General features: G+C 34.1%; 1 protein-coding gene across 5 annotated transcripts in view; it reads right to left on the bottom strand.

The window, feature by feature from the left end:
- Positions 1 to 473: 473 nt before the first annotated feature.
- MICU3 (mitochondrial calcium uptake family member 3) overlaps positions 474 to 18,028 on the bottom strand; it is a 47,386-nt gene continuing 29,831 nt past the window's right edge. For 4 of the 5 annotated variants that reach the window (XM_035324347.1, XM_035324345.1, XM_035324348.1 and 1 more), the window contains 5 exons: positions 14,908 to 15,008; positions 14,455 to 14,626; positions 12,716 to 12,824; positions 11,598 to 11,755; positions 474 to 2,925 (listed from right to left, as the gene is read on the bottom strand). In XM_035324347.1, the coding sequence (XP_035180238.1) occupies positions 2,815 to 2,925; positions 11,598 to 11,755; positions 12,716 to 12,824; positions 14,455 to 14,626; positions 14,908 to 15,008 (651 nt within the window). In that variant the 3' untranslated portion in view covers positions 474 to 2,814. Of the gene's footprint in view, positions 2,926 to 8,518; positions 8,594 to 11,597; positions 11,756 to 12,715; positions 12,825 to 14,454; positions 14,627 to 14,907; positions 15,009 to 18,028 lie in introns of all 5 variants that reach the window. The other variant, XM_035324346.1, reaches the window with a different exon arrangement.

The raw sequence follows: 18,028 nt of genomic DNA, 5'->3' as shown, positions 1-18,028 counted from the left end.
AATTTACAGCTGCACTGGGCCTCAGCGAGTAGTTCCTAGCATCCACTAAATAACTTTTGCAATTATTACAGTCTTCTTAATTCATGGAAGAGAGCAAGAGCCGGTATTACAAAAATGCCAAAGCCTTCAGTTCCTCAACTTTTACTTAGTTTCAGCATATACATTTTTCCTGCTGACAGGAATTTGGAGGATTTTGAATAAGCTTTTATTGAGCACACTGAGTGCTCCTTATCCGAGGGGTGCCCCCACAGCAGATGGCATGTCCCATTATACTTTGTTTTCACCTGTCTTTCCTTGTATGTCCAGCTTTTTGATACAGAATTCTGTGGCAGAAAAGCACAGCCATCTAAAAAGATCAAAAAAGAGAACTCTTGTGATGAAGAGATGCTCTAATGCAAAGTACTTGCACACCCGTGTTACACGAAAAAAGCATCAATGACAGAACTTGAATGATATATACTGCAAAGAAAATTAGTTTCAAGTGCATTTATTTTGAAATAAACAAGAATATTATATGCATATCTTCATATTCTACATTACATAAATTATTATTAAACACAAGAAAAATACTCTTAAAAACTAATCCGACATTTTCACATTCTATTTTATATTAAGTGCCTACAGTTAGGAAATATATATAGAAAAATGATAAAATTGTCTCTAGCCAGCCTTAAAAGCAAAGTGCACTATTGCCTAGGGTAGCGGAGGAGCCGAATGATGATGGTGCTGCTGCCTTCTCCGCGGCGAGGACCACTGTGAGCAGGCAGCAGGGAGTGAAGATGAAGGAGGGGAACTCCTTCAGTAACTCCCTATCCTTTCTTCCCATTTCTTGTCCTTCATCGCTGAAGTAACAAATTGGGTTTCACATACACTGACAAGAAGCAGTGAGACAGTTCTGCGTACCAAGATGATACATTGAATACCAATGATTCCCTAAATGATCACACGGGGACTGCAGCTTATCCATGTTCTGTTGTGTCAGTTCAAGAACCTCTATACAAATCTTTTTTGATTTTTGTTGCCAGTGGCTTAAGCAGGTCAAAGTGGAAATTTGGTAAGTATTTATCATGAAATATAAATTAAAATAGCATCTTCCAAAAGCTTTCTGAACTGGCTCTTTCTTAGATTAAAGCCACACTTAAAAAGACATCCTAATTAGCTTTTTTAAAATTTTATTTTCAAAGTGGAATTTCTTAAAAAACAGTCTGCTTTTAATTTGATTTTTAAATAGAGATAATTCTTATGATAAATTAAGTATTTATGAACTTAGGTGTACTTCCACAGATGCTATACATCTTTTCCACTTGCATGCAATGTTTAGATGGTATTCAAACAACATGCACTAAACACAATTTTGAAATGTTTGCTTACAAGTACTAGGAATAATAGAAGATTTAAAACCATTAGTTTGGTTTTATTGTCAACCAAACAAAATACTTGCCTTTCTGGCAACATTAATTTATTGACATTAGTTTTAATGTGTGTCTATCCAGACAGAAATCTTTCAAGGCACAGATTGTTCCTAAACATATACAGATTTATTTAAGGTCCAGTGAACCTTTTCAAGAATGATATAAAAATTGTGTTCATGTTTCTTTAGACCTAATTCACACCACATAATAATCATTTTGAAAGGGTGTAAGAAAAGAACACTGCTACTGGATTGCAAAGAAGAAAATTAGAGAAGAGAAAAAACAAATATAACAATGTCCCTATGACTGTTTCAGTAACACCTAAACGTATAGGACATAAAAGGTCATGGTGGCTACTGACTGCCTGTAGTCTCCATCACCTTATTAAAACCCAATTTATGTCTAATATTTGATGCATAATAATCAAGTAATATAACTGAGCATTACTCTGAGCTGCTGCATGCATTTATGTTTTTTTTTTTGCTTTTTAGTTTGACACAAACACAAGTTCTTTAACCATTTTTCAGATGCTGCATTCCAGAGTAGCAAATTAGATGACAACAATTTCTACTCAATACCATGTCTTACTTCCTATTAAAGTGCACTATTCACAGAAACACATGAAATTTTACTCTAAGTGAATTTATACATACGGAAATACAGTTTAGAATAAATATTATGAAGTGTGTGTTACTTAACATGAATTTGAATATTTTGACTTTCCTTCAGCATATTGCTCATAAGATATCTTAAAATCAATATATATTTTTTAAAGATAAATTAATAAAAATAATAGTAAGACTTAGAGAATCTGAACATTATAGTCCATACAGTACCTCTCTCAGGTAAATAACCTATCTTTCACATTATGACCATAATATTATTACCATTTTCAAAATAACTGCTTTGTTACAGCTTCTAAGAGTTTAATTTGTACATTCAACTCGTATGTAATGGTTATGCTACATAACACACTCTCATTTCCAATTCAGCACAAACATTTAGTAGTGTTCTTCTGAAAGCAAATTCACAGTCTAAGTTGATATGGGCAGTTTCTGTTCGTTGCCAAAACGTTTGCTTACCCAGGTGTAATACTTCTTTTTTGTTTTCCTTTATGTGACAAACGTATCTCAAAATCATGACAAATATTCAAAATGTGATCTTAAAAAAAAAAAAAAAAAAAAAGGCTTCTGCCAATCAGAGGATAGTTTGTCATTTAAATAAATACATACTGAAAACTGGTTGTAAGGGTTCATAACCAGTACTTTTAGTGGCTAAGTTGTCCTCTGTTTTCTAACACAGCTGGAAGATTCACAATTCACCTGGGTTAGCTTGTTTGTCATCCAAAATTTATAGGAATAAATATAGTTCTAACCAGTGCACGTAATCCTTATTTCTTTCTTTATCTTAGCATATCTCGTCTCCGAAATTGCTTCCATAGATCTCTGAGATGTTCACTGGTTACAGTCATCACACAAGAATAGTATTCCTTCCAACCAGACTTCGGACTCTCCTGTGAAAAGTGAGAACTTAGAATTGGAAAAAGATATTTTTCACTCTGATACTACATTAAATTTTACTCAGACTGATACAAACCAGATATATGCTTTAATATTAAAATAATGAAAGATCAAATACTTCAATGGCTCAAAAGTACTTAAAATGAGAGTTTATAAACCTTTAGGTAGGGTAAGATTTCAAAAAACATCCTCACCTCACAGCACACAGCATTCAACCAAAGCCTATTTATATTAAAAGCTGTAGGAAAGGACTATTCCTGTTCATTCAGATATGTCTCCTACTCTCTATATAGCTTTGTTTCTTCCTTCTTCGTGTTGACACTGCGCTAAAAAGTTCACCTCTAGCATGAACATAGACAACTATTGATGTTCATGAGTCTGAGGCATTAACAAAAGCCAGGTAGATGATAAGAAAGCTTCTTTATACTAGGTTACCTTAAACCTAAACTGCATTGTAGCTCAGTAACATTATTAAGTGCCCATTGAATGGAGAGGAATAATGGCCAAAGGCTGTCCTGGGAGACTCAGAAGCCTGTATGCTGTCTGCAGGCACCACTGGATCTCCTCATTTCTTCCACTATACCTAATTTCACAAGCCTTTTTTGATAGTGTGTACACAAAGATGGAGCACGATAGCAACTGGGGAAAGAAGCTAACGGAGGAATAGCAATTGTCGATGAGTCACAAGCATTTACAAGTAATTTTCAATTGTAATCCATCAGCATCTACAGGAAAATGGTTACAGTGTCAAGGTGAGAGACTGCCTGATAGCTTGTTTTGGTTAAACAGATTCAGAGAAATGTTCATGAAAGTCTGTAAAAGAAATGCTGAACTACATGAACTGTTCACCTACTTCTAAATGTACACATTTTTGTTGTATCTACTCTCAGTGTACTAAACTTACAGAAGAAACATCTTGTCACATTGCTCTCTGATATTTTCCCATTCCAGTGGAATATTTTCCTCCCACTGTATCCAGAGATGTTTTTAAGGGTCTACTCAATTTTAGCACCAAGTCTGACTTCTGTAACTGCCAGTTACATTTGTTAAATGACTAAGGTGTGGCTATCCCACACTTCTCACTTCTTCTACTTTGGAGATGAATTAAGCACCAGCCACTTCAGTTTTTATTTTTTATTTTTAAAAAGTTCTCTTCTTTTAGACGCATTCAGCTATTGAATATTAGTAAGGTATGGAAACTAACTGCTTTCAAAGTACTACATGACAAACCAGAAGACAGAAGATAGTAATTTATTGTTGAAGTATGAATAAAAATGAAGTTCTTCTAAGTTCATGCTTAAGTCTTTCACATCTTTCTCAAAATGAAATTTCCTTTCCCAATCACTCCCATTTTTGTTTTATCTACTATTACTTCCTAAAAAACTTAAGTAGAAATTTTAAAACCCCACAAAATTCAGATCATCTAGCAAATAGTTTTTGTAATTCAAAAATCTTAAGGTATTGAATAAATCATTGGGATATACTTCTCCATTTCTAGTTTTACACTTATGACAGAGTATTTATGCCAATACCGTAAAAGTCAATACAATCAGAATTACAGCTTAAATAGCTATTACAGTTACTGAATACACAAACAGTTTATCAAACAGCATGTTTAAATGGATTAGAATTCCTAATGAAGTTGGCCTCTAGCATCCTGCTTCAGGAATGAAAAGAAAGCTGGAGAGGGACCCTTTGCCAGGGACTGCAGTGACTGGAGAAGGAATAATGGTTTTAAACTAAGGTAAGTTTAGATTAGATATAAGGAGGAAATTCTTTACTATATGGCAGTGAGGCACTGGCACAGGTTGCCCAGAGCAGCTGTGGATGCCCCATCCCTGGAGGTGCTCAGGGCCAGGCTGGATGGGGCTTTGGGCAGCCTGGTCAGGTGGGAGGTGTCCCTGCCCATAGCAGGGGGTTGGAACTGGGTGGGCTTTAACATCCCTTCCAACCCAAACCATTCTGTGATGCTGTGATTCTAAATTAGCTCTGGAAGGGCTTTGTTAAAAATGTAATGGATAGCCTTTTCTTAAAATGTTCAAAGTACAGTCCTCCTCTCAACTCTACTTACCAATTCTCTACTGAAGTTTTTTTTTCCTGTTTTCCCTACAGTACATACAAAGCAGTACACCTGCTGATGCCAAGCCAGGTTCTGTGCCCTGCAGCATGAGCAATGTAGAAAGACAAGCTTTCCAACAACATCGTCAGCTCTTTATACCACAGGGAGCTTGTATAATTGATCCCCAAGGACAGATTTTAATTATTTATTACAAGGGTATAACATTCTTTACGCTGTGAGGCAAATGGCATTTGTGCAATTTAGAGAGATGCACTGTTCAGCACAATGAACTGTTTACCCCATTTCAGGGTGCCAATTCAAACTATGGCATAATCAGTGGTAAGTATGCCAAAAATCTGCATTTCTTTCATCAGAGTTCTAAGTTTACCACAGAAAGTATATCAAAGCACAATGATCTTTACATTTACTTTGGGAACAAAGTAAAATTCAGTGAAACCACATTGTACCTAACCTTGGGATGCATTTGCAGCAGATTTTTGTATTTCACATAATTTGTGTTCTGCATTTTGTTCCATTCTGTACATCAGAAATTGTACATCCAACTGAAATTTAATTAACAATTGAAACTTTTCAATTTTAAATACCAATGAATCATTCTTCATCCTCTTCTTCATTTAAAAACTAAATAGAAAATAATTATCTTTAGTTCGCTTTCACCTCACATTGCATAGCAAAGACAAATTTAGTTTCTCTCCAGTAGCTAACTCTAAACCACTTCTTAAATGTTTTGACTAAAGTTTCCATTTCCATTAACAAAAGTTTGTAACTATCTTTAAGAAATACTTACAACATGAAATGATAAGCTATGTAACATTTTACACAAAAGGAACTCAGAAGAGCTAACAACGAGATACGTTAACGTAATCCATCACAAGAGACAAGGAGCAGTTACTCAAGTGATGAGCAGTGGCTGACTAACATGTCTGTAGGGAAGAAGGAATTTTACACATATGAGGCTTATTCCACATTCTTCACTGCACAAGGAATGGATATCTGATATAGTCCTACACAAGCAAGCTTTTGGTACCAGAAGCATTCTTGTTATAGCACCCAGGAGTTCAGGGTGGCAAGAGCAGGCTAAATTAACCAGCAATCTCTACACTACTATCATGAGGCTGCCTGTGATCATGGAATTGCACTTGGAATTACTTTGTTTGCTCTATGCTGTCTCCCAGCGTATACTGTAGACATACTGTTATTCAACTTCAAAATTTCCCTTGAGAATGAGTTTATAAAGACAAAATACAGATAAAATCTCCCTTTATAAATCTCCACTGTGTATGTGTGTAAATATCTGTATATGTAAATACATGTTTTCTTCTTAGAGTTTGCTCTGTCTTAACACACAATTTATTGCCTGAATTCAGGCTCTGTCAAGATGTCTAGGTATGTAAACTTGATGCATTTATCACAGTCTCTGTTTTTGCCAAACTAATTTTATTAGGCATGATGATTAGACATTGGATTCTTTTGTGTCACTTCATCTTGCTCCAGTCAGTCACATAACCTTCACTGAAGGTATCAGGAAAGCATCATGACTATGTAATGTTTTGCCTATGTCCTGTAAGAGCTGTTCGCTATCTTGAAAAGTGCAGAGTATAAACAACACTTGTGCAATTACAGTGCAGATTGTACCTGGAAATGTGAAATGTAAAAAAAAAAAAAACCACAACCTAATCAATGGCAGAATTAGTGGGGACAAAAAGACACAGCATGATATTTAAAGATATGGGAAAATAAGAAAGGAAATTCTGAAAGAGTCAAAGTTTTAAAGAGATAAAGTTACACACATTTTACCTGAAGCCACAGATTTCCTCTTACGTGATTGTTAAGCTAAACCAACATGTTAGTAATCCAAGGATTTCATTAGCTATTTATATTTCCATTAATTGGGTGGAGAAACTAGACACTTTGGTAAGATCAATTCTCCTTTTTTGTTCCTTATGTACTCGTAAAATGTTTCAACATTTAGGTTATACTAACTATAGGTTAACAGTTAATCAAAATAATAAAGAAAGAATCCTATGGTTATTATTATTCTAATGTAACAGTATAGTGTATGCAGATGAAATGGAACTCATGTTCTCTGTGAAGACAAATCAGCTGCGTAAACCCGGATATGCTCCAAGCTATCAGGTAATAGTAATACTGCATTTCAAAAAAGCACCCTGCTCAAAAGATGTGACACCTCTTTGGAAAAAGAAGAAAGGTACAAAAAGTACCAAAGACGACAGCTTGGGACACATGCCATGGGGGTGTGTCAGTAGTTTAAATATTATTCTCTCTCCCTTACCTATCTTGCACAGGCATCTACAAAAGAAAAACATCAGAAGGAATGGTGAGCTGGTGGGCTACCAGTACAAGTAAATGGACCACACCTCTCATCCTTAAAGACTTGATTTTCCACTGTGCTGGAAGCCAGCCACCACCTCTGATAAACAGGATCCAAGGAAATCCTGCTGAATTAACCTATATTGTTTGCTTTCCTGCCTGTTTAAAAGTCAGGGAAGAAATATTTAAACCAGAGGCATCCAAAGATGAGAAATCTCAGCTTAATATTGTTCCTCAGAATTTAAAACATTGGGGGAGCCATAGTCAAAACATTTGAGTCAAGAGCACATGAGATGCACTGGTTGCTCCACTGGTCCACTCACACACCAGTGGCTACGGGGTTTTGTTTGGTACATCTCTTTGTTACTCCCCATTGCAAAAAAATAAATCTGGGACCTACGTCAGCTGCTGCTAATGGTCTTCATTGGTCAACATAAACAGGAAAAAGGTGCTGGCACCAAAACAGTCAATTGCAAAGGAGCAAACTTGCCTTGTGCAAGGGAGTTTAAGATTCAGACAGACATTTCTACTGCGCCCAGAGGGTGACCAGTGGTTTTGAAATATGTCTCCAGAATATCTACACTGCATTTTTAATACTTCACAATACAATTTAACTGTAAGAATTAATATTCATGTGGTGGATACACAGAAACAGCCATGGTGGTCATGTACAGGCACAGTGCCTATTTTTGAACACTGCTGATGTAGAATAAATTGTGTCCAAACGACATTTTTGTTTTCAAAAGCAACTGTATAAATCAAAGAACGATCAAGTTACCTATTGGCCCTCAGAGAGAAAAAATTGCTTCTATAATCTTCATTGGTAAATATTTATTAGCTCTAGGTACCTGAGAAATTATTGAAAAGATGATCACAGGACAGACAGAAAACAATAACAGAAACTAGGAAAGAATAGTTTTCCCTATTCCAAACATAGCACAAAGTTGCAATTGGCTTACAAAACACTGACAACATGAGTTAATTATTGCCAACTCCAGAATAAAATCCTACCACTTCAGTCAAAAACACAACATGACATTTTGAGCTACTACGTTGCTTACAATCAGGTAACTTAACTCCTGATTTCTGAAATGGGAAACGAAGCAGTGACAGTTTAACATTCAGCCATTCCTGCAAGCATGCCAGCGCACTCAGACTGGGCAGCTAACACATACCGTAATTTATCTGCTATAGAGTTCCTTCCTCACGCAGGATTTGAAAGTAGTATACCTCTGTATAGGTTTGTAGCCCTGTGGAGCAGAAGATGGAGAAGTGCGCAGATGCAGACAACATGTGAAGGCAGCCAGTTAAGCATAAGACAACAGTATCATGAAAATACAAAAAAATGGCTTTAAGTGACGAATAACTAGAAGATACAGTATAGTATTTGCTAGGTAAAACCTTTATCATTTAGTCATCAAGGACTGAATCTTTCAGTTTAAAAATTTAATTTATAAAGGAAGGGGAATCTACTTGGATATTTTTAAACTGAAAAAAAAAAGGAAATAACTTTTAAACCAAACAGCAAGCAGGAAAAAAAAGCTTTTCATTTTAAATTTATGGTAATACTCTAACTGACCACTTGATGGCAGATTATATACTAGTGTGCTTCAAAATAGTAAAACAATAAAAAGTTTCTGATTATGATATTGTGTTCCAAAAAGAGAGAAATTTCATTTGATAAACTCTTCAAGACTTTTGTTTTCTCAAAACCATTTCTGAAATACATGTTAAAATGAACATTTATAACGTTTCTATAAGGGGTAGCACCTGACTTAAAGTTCATAAATTTATGGCTCACTTTTTAAATAGGACAAATAGGACACAGATCTTTCAGAATTCCAGTTTCATCACACTTGATTAACTCTTTGCTCTTGCTTTAAGTGCCTTTGCTTTAGTTGGATTATATAATTACAAATGCCCTTTTTTTTATAATACATGGTTTAGTAACACAATTTGTAATAAGCTCAAGATTCTTCTGGGCAAACATTTTCATAAAGCTACTTTAAGAAAATTTGAATTACTAAGTAGAAAATGTTAACTGTGAAATCACACTTCACATCATAGGTCTGTTTTAATCTGCTATTTTGAGATGTTTTCAGAATGATAATCAGGAACTACACTGACTTGGGCAGGCATTAATTGTAAGATACTTAATATTAAAATCAGGCATTTACACTTGATAACACAGGTTAAATGACAAGGCAAGGATTTCCACGGAGCTACAAACTACTGCATAAGCGGAAGCTATAATGTTCTCTGATGTGTACAATGAACTAACCAAATCTTCATATAGTTTCAAAACATAGTTATTAACAAAGAAAAGATTAGTGATTTGTTAGTTTTGATTTAGCACAAGACAATGTTTTAGCCTACCACAATGTAGGTGCTAAAGAGTAAATTTTTACTTGGTCTGATCACACTAAATACTGTACAACTTTAAATGTACAAACAATAGGAAGCATTTAATAACACTTTCAACCAATTGGTTCTGGACTAGAAGTTCCTATGTTTCTTCTTGTTCCCCTTCTAAAACAATATGGGGGAAGGAGGAATTAAACTTAGAAGGAGGATTTGTGCAGAGTTTTCACATCATAGGCCACTACCCACACACCCAGAAAAATCAGGTTTGTGTGATGCTTACAAAACCTTTCTTGAAGTGGTTAACTGACAAGTTTGGTACTGTAGCTGTCTCGGAGTACTACCGATCAGTGAAAAGCCGATCAGTGAAAAGAAAGCTATTTTTTTTTCCTGAATAATCTTCAAATCTGCATGTAGGTATGTTAAAAAAAAAATAATATATATATATATAGTATTTTTGGTCACTGAGCTATAGGACCAAATAATGATCTCTTTCTACACAATCCAGGAGATATCCAGTATCTAATTAAAGCTAGACTTAACATTTATGAAGGAAGGTTCTACTTGTCTAAACATCATTGCCTATCATAGTTTTTATCATTGCCTTCATAGTTTTTACACTGTCCACTACAATATTTTCAAGTGGCCTTGGCAAAAGAAAGGCACATGCATAAGTTTAAATAGTGCTGGGTGACACTCAAGAATTATATGTGATTTCTGTCATGCATTTTGTGAAATAGAAACATGTAAAACACAAGAATTGCTTAGTAAGCAGACTGTGCTCTGGTTAAATTAACATACACTGCACATTTACATTTAGTAAACAATTAAAACATATAGCTGAACATCTTGAAACGGTCATGAAACAATCATCATTCCCACACCATAAAGGATCTGAGGACCAACAAGAAAATAAGCTCATCACAAATGTAGTGGTTGTTACCCACACTTTTACATTAGGTCATATTACAAAAATAACAAGTAACCTATTAAACCCAACATCACTTCACAGAAAGTTCTGAAATTGCATTTAGGAACCTAATTAAAAATGACTAAAATTACATTACAGAAAGAATATACTGAAACATGAATTTAGAAACCATTATACACTCCTTACAGAGAGGTTAAAATTCAAAATTTATGCCTAAGGGATTAGATTGTAGGTAAAAACAGATTTTTGCATTTGGTTAAAAATGTTAACACCTGTTATATGAAGAAAAAATGCAACTGTTATTGATCATACTCTATTTTTTTTCTGCTACTTTACAATTGCTACAGTGTACTATACTACAGTGAACCTGAAGAGGGCAGTAAGGCCTATATATTCACCTAAAGGACAAAGTTCTATGTGTGATTTACAAGCTTGTTCCCTAGGAAAATTTTCTGCAAGTAATTTCCTGCCCTCTAGCTTCTTGTAATTTAATATGTTAGATACAGATTCAAAATATCAAAAGCAACTTTGAAGCAGAATATAGTGTTGTTCAGTGTAACTTCACTAATTCTTTGAAAATTTAAACTATCATATGCTTCAAGTCTTTCCAACACTCATTGTCAACACTTGGTATTTTAAATGTTTTAAAACAGCTGATGGACCTTTAACTAAACTGCCCAAGTTAGAGAGACAAACTCTCTTTCCTGAAAACAACCCAGGTGTAATTAATATCCTTGTCAAAACTCCTAATGCTAATCAATCAGTTGAATCAAATAGAAAAAAAAATACAGTATGCAGTGGATTGCTCATCTCCCATCTGATTTGTTTGACTGCTTCAGGATTTCTCTAACATATGCTTAAACATATAAACATTTGGTTTGCAACATACTGATGCTTCAGATCACAAAGTAACAGTAAGTAGTGAAGTCAATTAAGGTAATTACAAAAATTAAAATCCTTACCCTAAACCCTCGATTAAGTCTATCTTTCATAATGCCGATAAATTCTTTGTAACTCAGTTGGTCATCTCTGTCGACATCAAAAATCTTGAACACTGTATTCACCAAATGTGGTGAAAGCTTCACACCTGTGGCTACATACACAGCACGCTTGAATTCATCTACATAAAGAAAATGGAAGAAGAAAAAATAAACACAGAAATTTAAACTTGAGAAACTTGGGATTAGGAAAATCAAGTACACTTTTAAACTAAGCTTTCACACTCAAGCACTCAAGAATAATAAAACATGAAAGGTAGAATTGAATTTCACAGGTCTAAAATAAGTAGCTCTCAAATGGTATAAAATAATACATACAATATCCTTTATTTTGCATGAAATACAACAGCACACGTTGTATACTATATGTAGCAAAATCAGAAAATTTTATTGTAATTCACCTTACATTACATTTATACTGATGATATCTACTTAATTAACAAGAAACAGAACTTGGGAAATAGAGCACAGAGAAAACTATATACTTCTTTAGTAAGGCCACATAAGGTAGGACTACACGGGTGCGAACGTGTTAGACACACTGAGATGCTACTTGGAGCGAGCATACATGTTTGACACCTTTACATGGTTGTTCATCTTGCACTCCCCAAGCATCTCTACTGTTGTGTTACGCATTTCAGCTGGTACATGCCTTTCAGTGCCCACTTAGTGATTTGTTCAAAAATATGTCTAATCCCTCTTTGAACCTCCTGATACTGTTTCCTTCTGTGAACTTCACAGCAGTGAGTTCCACAGACCCACTGTGTAAATAAATGCTTTTGTTTGCTTTAAGCTGATCTCTTACTAGTGTCATCAAGTGCCTCTTAACTCTTGTATTGAAGGATTTGGTGATAAACTCTTCTGCATTCTGCTTATCCACCACTTACTTGATTTTGTAAAGCTTTATCATATAATTGAGACTTCCCCTTTCAAAGCTGGATTTCTAGCCTTTTCAGCATTTTACCTTAGATGCTAAAACTAAAAACTAGGACTCATAGAACAATTTCCTCCCTGTTTTTGTTAACAGTGCAGTATCTTCATCAACAAATGCAATAATTATCTGACTTTTTAATAATACTTACCCTGACCTATGGAACGACTTGCAAAATTATACATTTGCATTGCAATTGTAAAGTCCTCTAGATTGTTCAAGAACTGGAAAAATGATCTAAACTCATCAAATGTGATACCCTAATGAATAAAAGAATATGTGTATTAGTACCATTAGAATTATCAGTAGTGGTGACAAGTGAATAAACAAACCTTGCCATTACATATGTCTACTCCATTTAATAATAGGTACTACATTCATTGAAATAAACAAAAGTTTCCACTGAAGTGAGTGAAGTAAAGAATTGTAGCCACCTGAAGAATGTAAGATGTTTTTCGTATTTGCCACTGCAATGGACAATAATTCACACTCAAAATACAGTCAAAAATGCTTTTTCACTACTTAAGGCAATCTTAAAAATTCCAGGAGGATTTTTATGATATGGCAATAGATACTGAGAATAAGAGTTCGGGTTTGTATAAATATTAGAATATGTCTACTACTCAAAACTTGCAAACTACTATTAATTCTATGTGTGTGTGCAAAAATACACTGAATTCATAGATGCGTTATGATCGAATGTAAGCTCTATACTTTGAGGGTTTTACATATCCAGATTTAACAACGTAAATCTCTTCAGTTGATACTCTACGTTTTACATTACAGGGCTTGTTCAACTTTAATAAAAACAAACAAACAAAAAAACCCACAAACAACCTTTTTAATTTTGATCAGAATTCAAATTTCTTCTGTGAAGGCGCTAAGTTGTTAAAAGAACTTTTTTTTTTCTTTTCTTGTGGTATTCTACTTCCCCCTACACATTCAAAGTGCTGATAATTTACCTCTGTATCATTTCTGAAAGAAATCTTAAACAGACACTTTGAATTGAGCCAGGACTGAATTAATGCCTGCCTCTCATTTGCTAGAATGGGAATACCTTTCGATGTAAAATAAATAAAAAAGTTCTCTTTCCTTTGGACAGATAATATTTTAATACAGCAAATAAAACTGTTGTATTAGTGCACAAATTCTGTTAAAATTCATAGACTTTCATTGGAAGCTGATATTTGTAGTAATTTCAGTTAAACAAAAACCATCTAGGAACCATGAAAAAAAGTTTCATACAATTTCTGTTGCACTGTCTTGGCTTTATATATTAAAAGCTATGCAGACCTTTCACAGAGTACTTAGAACTGAACTCCTCAACAGCTAGACTGGCAACTCAGGAAGGGTCAGTGAATAGAAACTCTGATCCCACCCGTACTGCTTCCTCTTACAGCTAATCTGGTACAACAGAGACAGCCCTGCCTGCCCTTTCCATTCCCCAGCCATTAAAGAGAACCACACACTCATTGATAATTATATATGTGACCCATTATTAAAACTATAATGCAGGTAGATATGAATACAATGAAAAAGAGAAGCCAGATAAAAAAGGTTTTTTTAATCTCATTGCTAAAAATTTGTTTTTTCAAGTCTTATGTTCTTTGTTGTTTAAGGTGAACTTGAATGTAATGCAAACCTTCAAAAATATTATTAACTAAATCACATAATGAACACAAATAATTTGATGTTGTTTACTCTTCTACTTTGTATTCAGGAAGAAATCTGAAAAATGCATGATGCACAGATTATTATCAGTATAAATTTCCGGTGCAAATGAAATCTGTGACACAATCTCAGAATTTCAGTCAAGCAAGGCTGTATTTTCACCTTGATGACACTGGGACTTGGTGCCGTGGCCCACTGCTGTCCCAGCTAAACGATTACCTTTTCTTCAGGGATCCTGCAGCGCATGTTTTCCAGGTAACTTGATGTATTTTCCACATTTGTGTATCTCAAAAGAATATGGGCAAAGTCTTCTTCACTGATGGTGTTCATCCCATTAGAATAGGAAAGGAATTCTATCTCTAGAACTTCAGTTTGTAGGTTGTCCATAAATCTGAAGCACAAATAGGAAGCAATATATAAACAGTACATGGCTTTTTATTATAGAATCATAGCATATCCTGAATTGGAAGGGACCTGCACTGAGTCCAACTTCTGTCTCCACATAGGATCAGACCCTAAATCAAACCATATATCTGTTTTATTTTGTTAATTGCTTTATTTTGCTCTTCGTATGTGTAGTACAGAGGAAAAATAACATTTATATCCTATATACATTATATACACAATTGAAGAAGTATTTCTTTACAAACAATTCATAAAATTGAGACTCACCTATAAAAATCTTCAAAGTTCAGTTCAGCTTTTCCTTTCTTGCCAAAAAAGTGTACAAGCAGTGTTGTATCTGACAGTGAACTTGTAGTATCATCAGCACGCTTAAATATTAGAATAAAAAAATTAAAGGCCATTATTGGATCAGTTACAGAAGTATAATCTGGGAATGCCTATCAACACAATAGGCCTTTCTATCAAAAGAGTTTGTATGTTTTACATTCACAGCTTTAAAAAAGATTTTAGTATTAAAGTTGAAGTTAATTTAGTCACACAATTTTCACACAGAACAACTTTAAGCTGTTAATTGCATTTAGTAGAAAACACTTTGAACAACAATCTAATATAATGGTTGAATATAATGAACAATCTAATGTAATATGATGAAGGTGGAAAAAAAGAATAAAAAAACAGAAGCTTTTGAGATAAGAATGATCTAGTCAGTTGAGGTAAATCATAAGAATAACACCCTCTGCATACAAACTCCTCTCCCAAGCAACTACAAAGATATTAAAAGCAGTTACTTCATATAATCTTATTTTATATTTCAAAATTATTAAGTATGGAACTGTATTCCAGAAACAATCAAGAAGGTGTACGTTATTTGATTCTGTATTACAAGTAGCAGATGACTACAGATCAAATTTGCTTGTCAAAAGAGATTGAAAACAACAGAATTACAAAACAAACAAACAAACAAAACAAAATTCCATGGAGGGATATTATTTTCATTTATTCTCTTAAGAATATTCATCATCTCCAGAGTATGTGGTCCCTGCAGAGACTTTTTCCTTAATAAATAACTATCAACTTCTAAGGCATAGAATGAGACAAATAGAAACTAATTTTGACCATTTGTTACAGGAAGACTTTTAAATATGTGCAACATTTTTTTAAACTATATAAATATTCATTACCCATAACTGTCACTGTATGTGCATTGATTTTACCTCTTTTACAAGGAGACTCTTCATATACTGAAGAGCTAGAAAAATGATTCTGTAAAATAAGGGTCTTAAATAAGCCATAGTATTCCACCATGGAAATGTCCTTCTGTTCTTACGTACATCTGCTAACATTTGAAATTCAAAAATATATGTAGCTTTCTTGTGCACCTGCCTAGGGAGAAACTTCTGTCCAAGCTCCCATTTTCTTACAAAGACAAGATCTTATTTAAAAGCAAAGGGTGGGAGGCAGTAGTCTCTGCTAATAGCTTGCCTTGGACGAACAATCAGCAACACCATATTTTCATGAAAGTATGCCTACCGACTCCACTCTTAGAGTACAAAATAGAATATACGGTACAGAAACCTAGCAAGTATTTAGAAGATGACTTATAATATTAGTTATTTATCACCATGACAGATTATAAACATACTGGATTTATTTTAAGTACAGAAATCTGTAAAGATCAGCTTATACAAATCTGGAAGCAGCACTCAGAATCCTTTAAGTCTGACTTTATTTCCTAACTGAAGAGATCATGTATTGATAATTATGGAGAAACTCTAAATGAGGAAACTAGGAAAAAATCTCAAGTGGTTGTGAAAAAAAACATTTCTGATCTACATTCTCTGAAATATAGTTAATTAATTTCACATTTATATACTAATTTGTAAGAAAGGTAAAATGCAATATTGATTAATAGTATTTATGGATCAACAACTAGGAAAAAACATGAGGCAGTAAAAACACAAAATCTTTCCTTTTAACATCCAAGAGCTAAAGAAGTAAGAGGGAAACATTTCTATACTTCAGTATAATCAGCGTAGGATTCTCAAGATTATATTTAATGTGCTTTAGCTTCCTCTTTATTCTCATCTTCTTCTCCAGGGAGAAATAAGATGATGTAGTGTATATATAGAGAGAGGTATTTCATGCCCTTCAGTTAAGTCAGTGAGCAAATTAATTCAGAAAAGTAATCACTATTTGTCTTTTAATATTGTTATCCTCCACTACAGGACACAATATACTGAAACACAGATACCCTGATTTCTTATGTCTTGTAAGCAATTAAATCCCCAAGTATATTCAAACAATTACCCTCAAGTACACTGAAAAGATATCAAATGTTAAATTACAGCCTTTCATCTTGCAAAAAATTTCAAAACCTCAGACTTAGGTTGCACTCACCCATACCTAAAGAACCATTTAAAAAATACAATCTGTAAGTCTTTTCACAATTCCCATTTGGCTGGCCTCACCAAATGAACAAATAAAAAAAAAGCAATCCCTAAAAACCTCGCCCCAGAAACTCAACCCTGTATGTTTCTCCCCAGAATTACAGGCAATGAAAAACTCCTTCTACATTGATAGGACGATATAAATTCTCTCTCTTTAGGGTAAAAACATAAGCTTTAGTCACTTAAAAATATTTTATTATTTGTTATAAAGTTAATGTTCTATTTTACATCAGAGAAAATTAAATGACCAAACCTATTTCCATATATAAAAATATGAAACTATTTTGATCCAGCTGTACTACATTGGAAGATTACTATTACTGTATTATTACTGTGAATTATTACTATAAATATTGGCCTAAAACTCAATTCTGTACCACTACATTGAGATTTTTGCAAAAGCAAATCAATTCATAATTGATATCTATCAATTTGTAATTGATATCTGGGAAATGCGGATTCTACCTTAAGAGAATAATCAATGACCATGTTTTGTTTAGCCTACAATAATGAAAACTGAGGGCTATGACTGTTTTTATAGACAAAATCATGAGTAAAAGAATAACAAAAGGTTAAAAGGCCCTCCTAAAATGAAAGGGCAACAGACTAAAGGGACTGTAAGTAAATTTAGCTTGGAAATTGGAAGAAGTCCATCCAACTCCTCAGGTTATAGAATAGCTTCTGAAGAGGAACAGCATGGACAAAATACAAATTACTTTTAATATGGAGCATACATTGTTTATGAAGCAAAGAGAAAGTCTATTTTGCTCTGTAGGTTTGTTTTAGTTCTATGTTCTTTCTCATTATGATCCTGCTTATGAAGCATATCACGAGAGAATCAGCGAGGAGCTGCTGTACATCCTTTAACGCCACAACTAGAAAAGCAATCAACTTCACTGTATGGGGCACAGAAAAGCCTAAATAATCTAGTTTTCTGACCC

This window comes from Oxyura jamaicensis, chromosome 4, assembly GCF_011077185.1.
Source record: "Oxyura jamaicensis isolate SHBP4307 breed ruddy duck chromosome 4, BPBGC_Ojam_1.0, whole genome shotgun sequence".
Classification (NCBI taxonomy): Eukaryota; Metazoa; Chordata; class Aves; order Anseriformes; family Anatidae; genus Oxyura; species Oxyura jamaicensis.
This window is presented reverse-complemented; position numbering and strand designations above follow the sequence as displayed.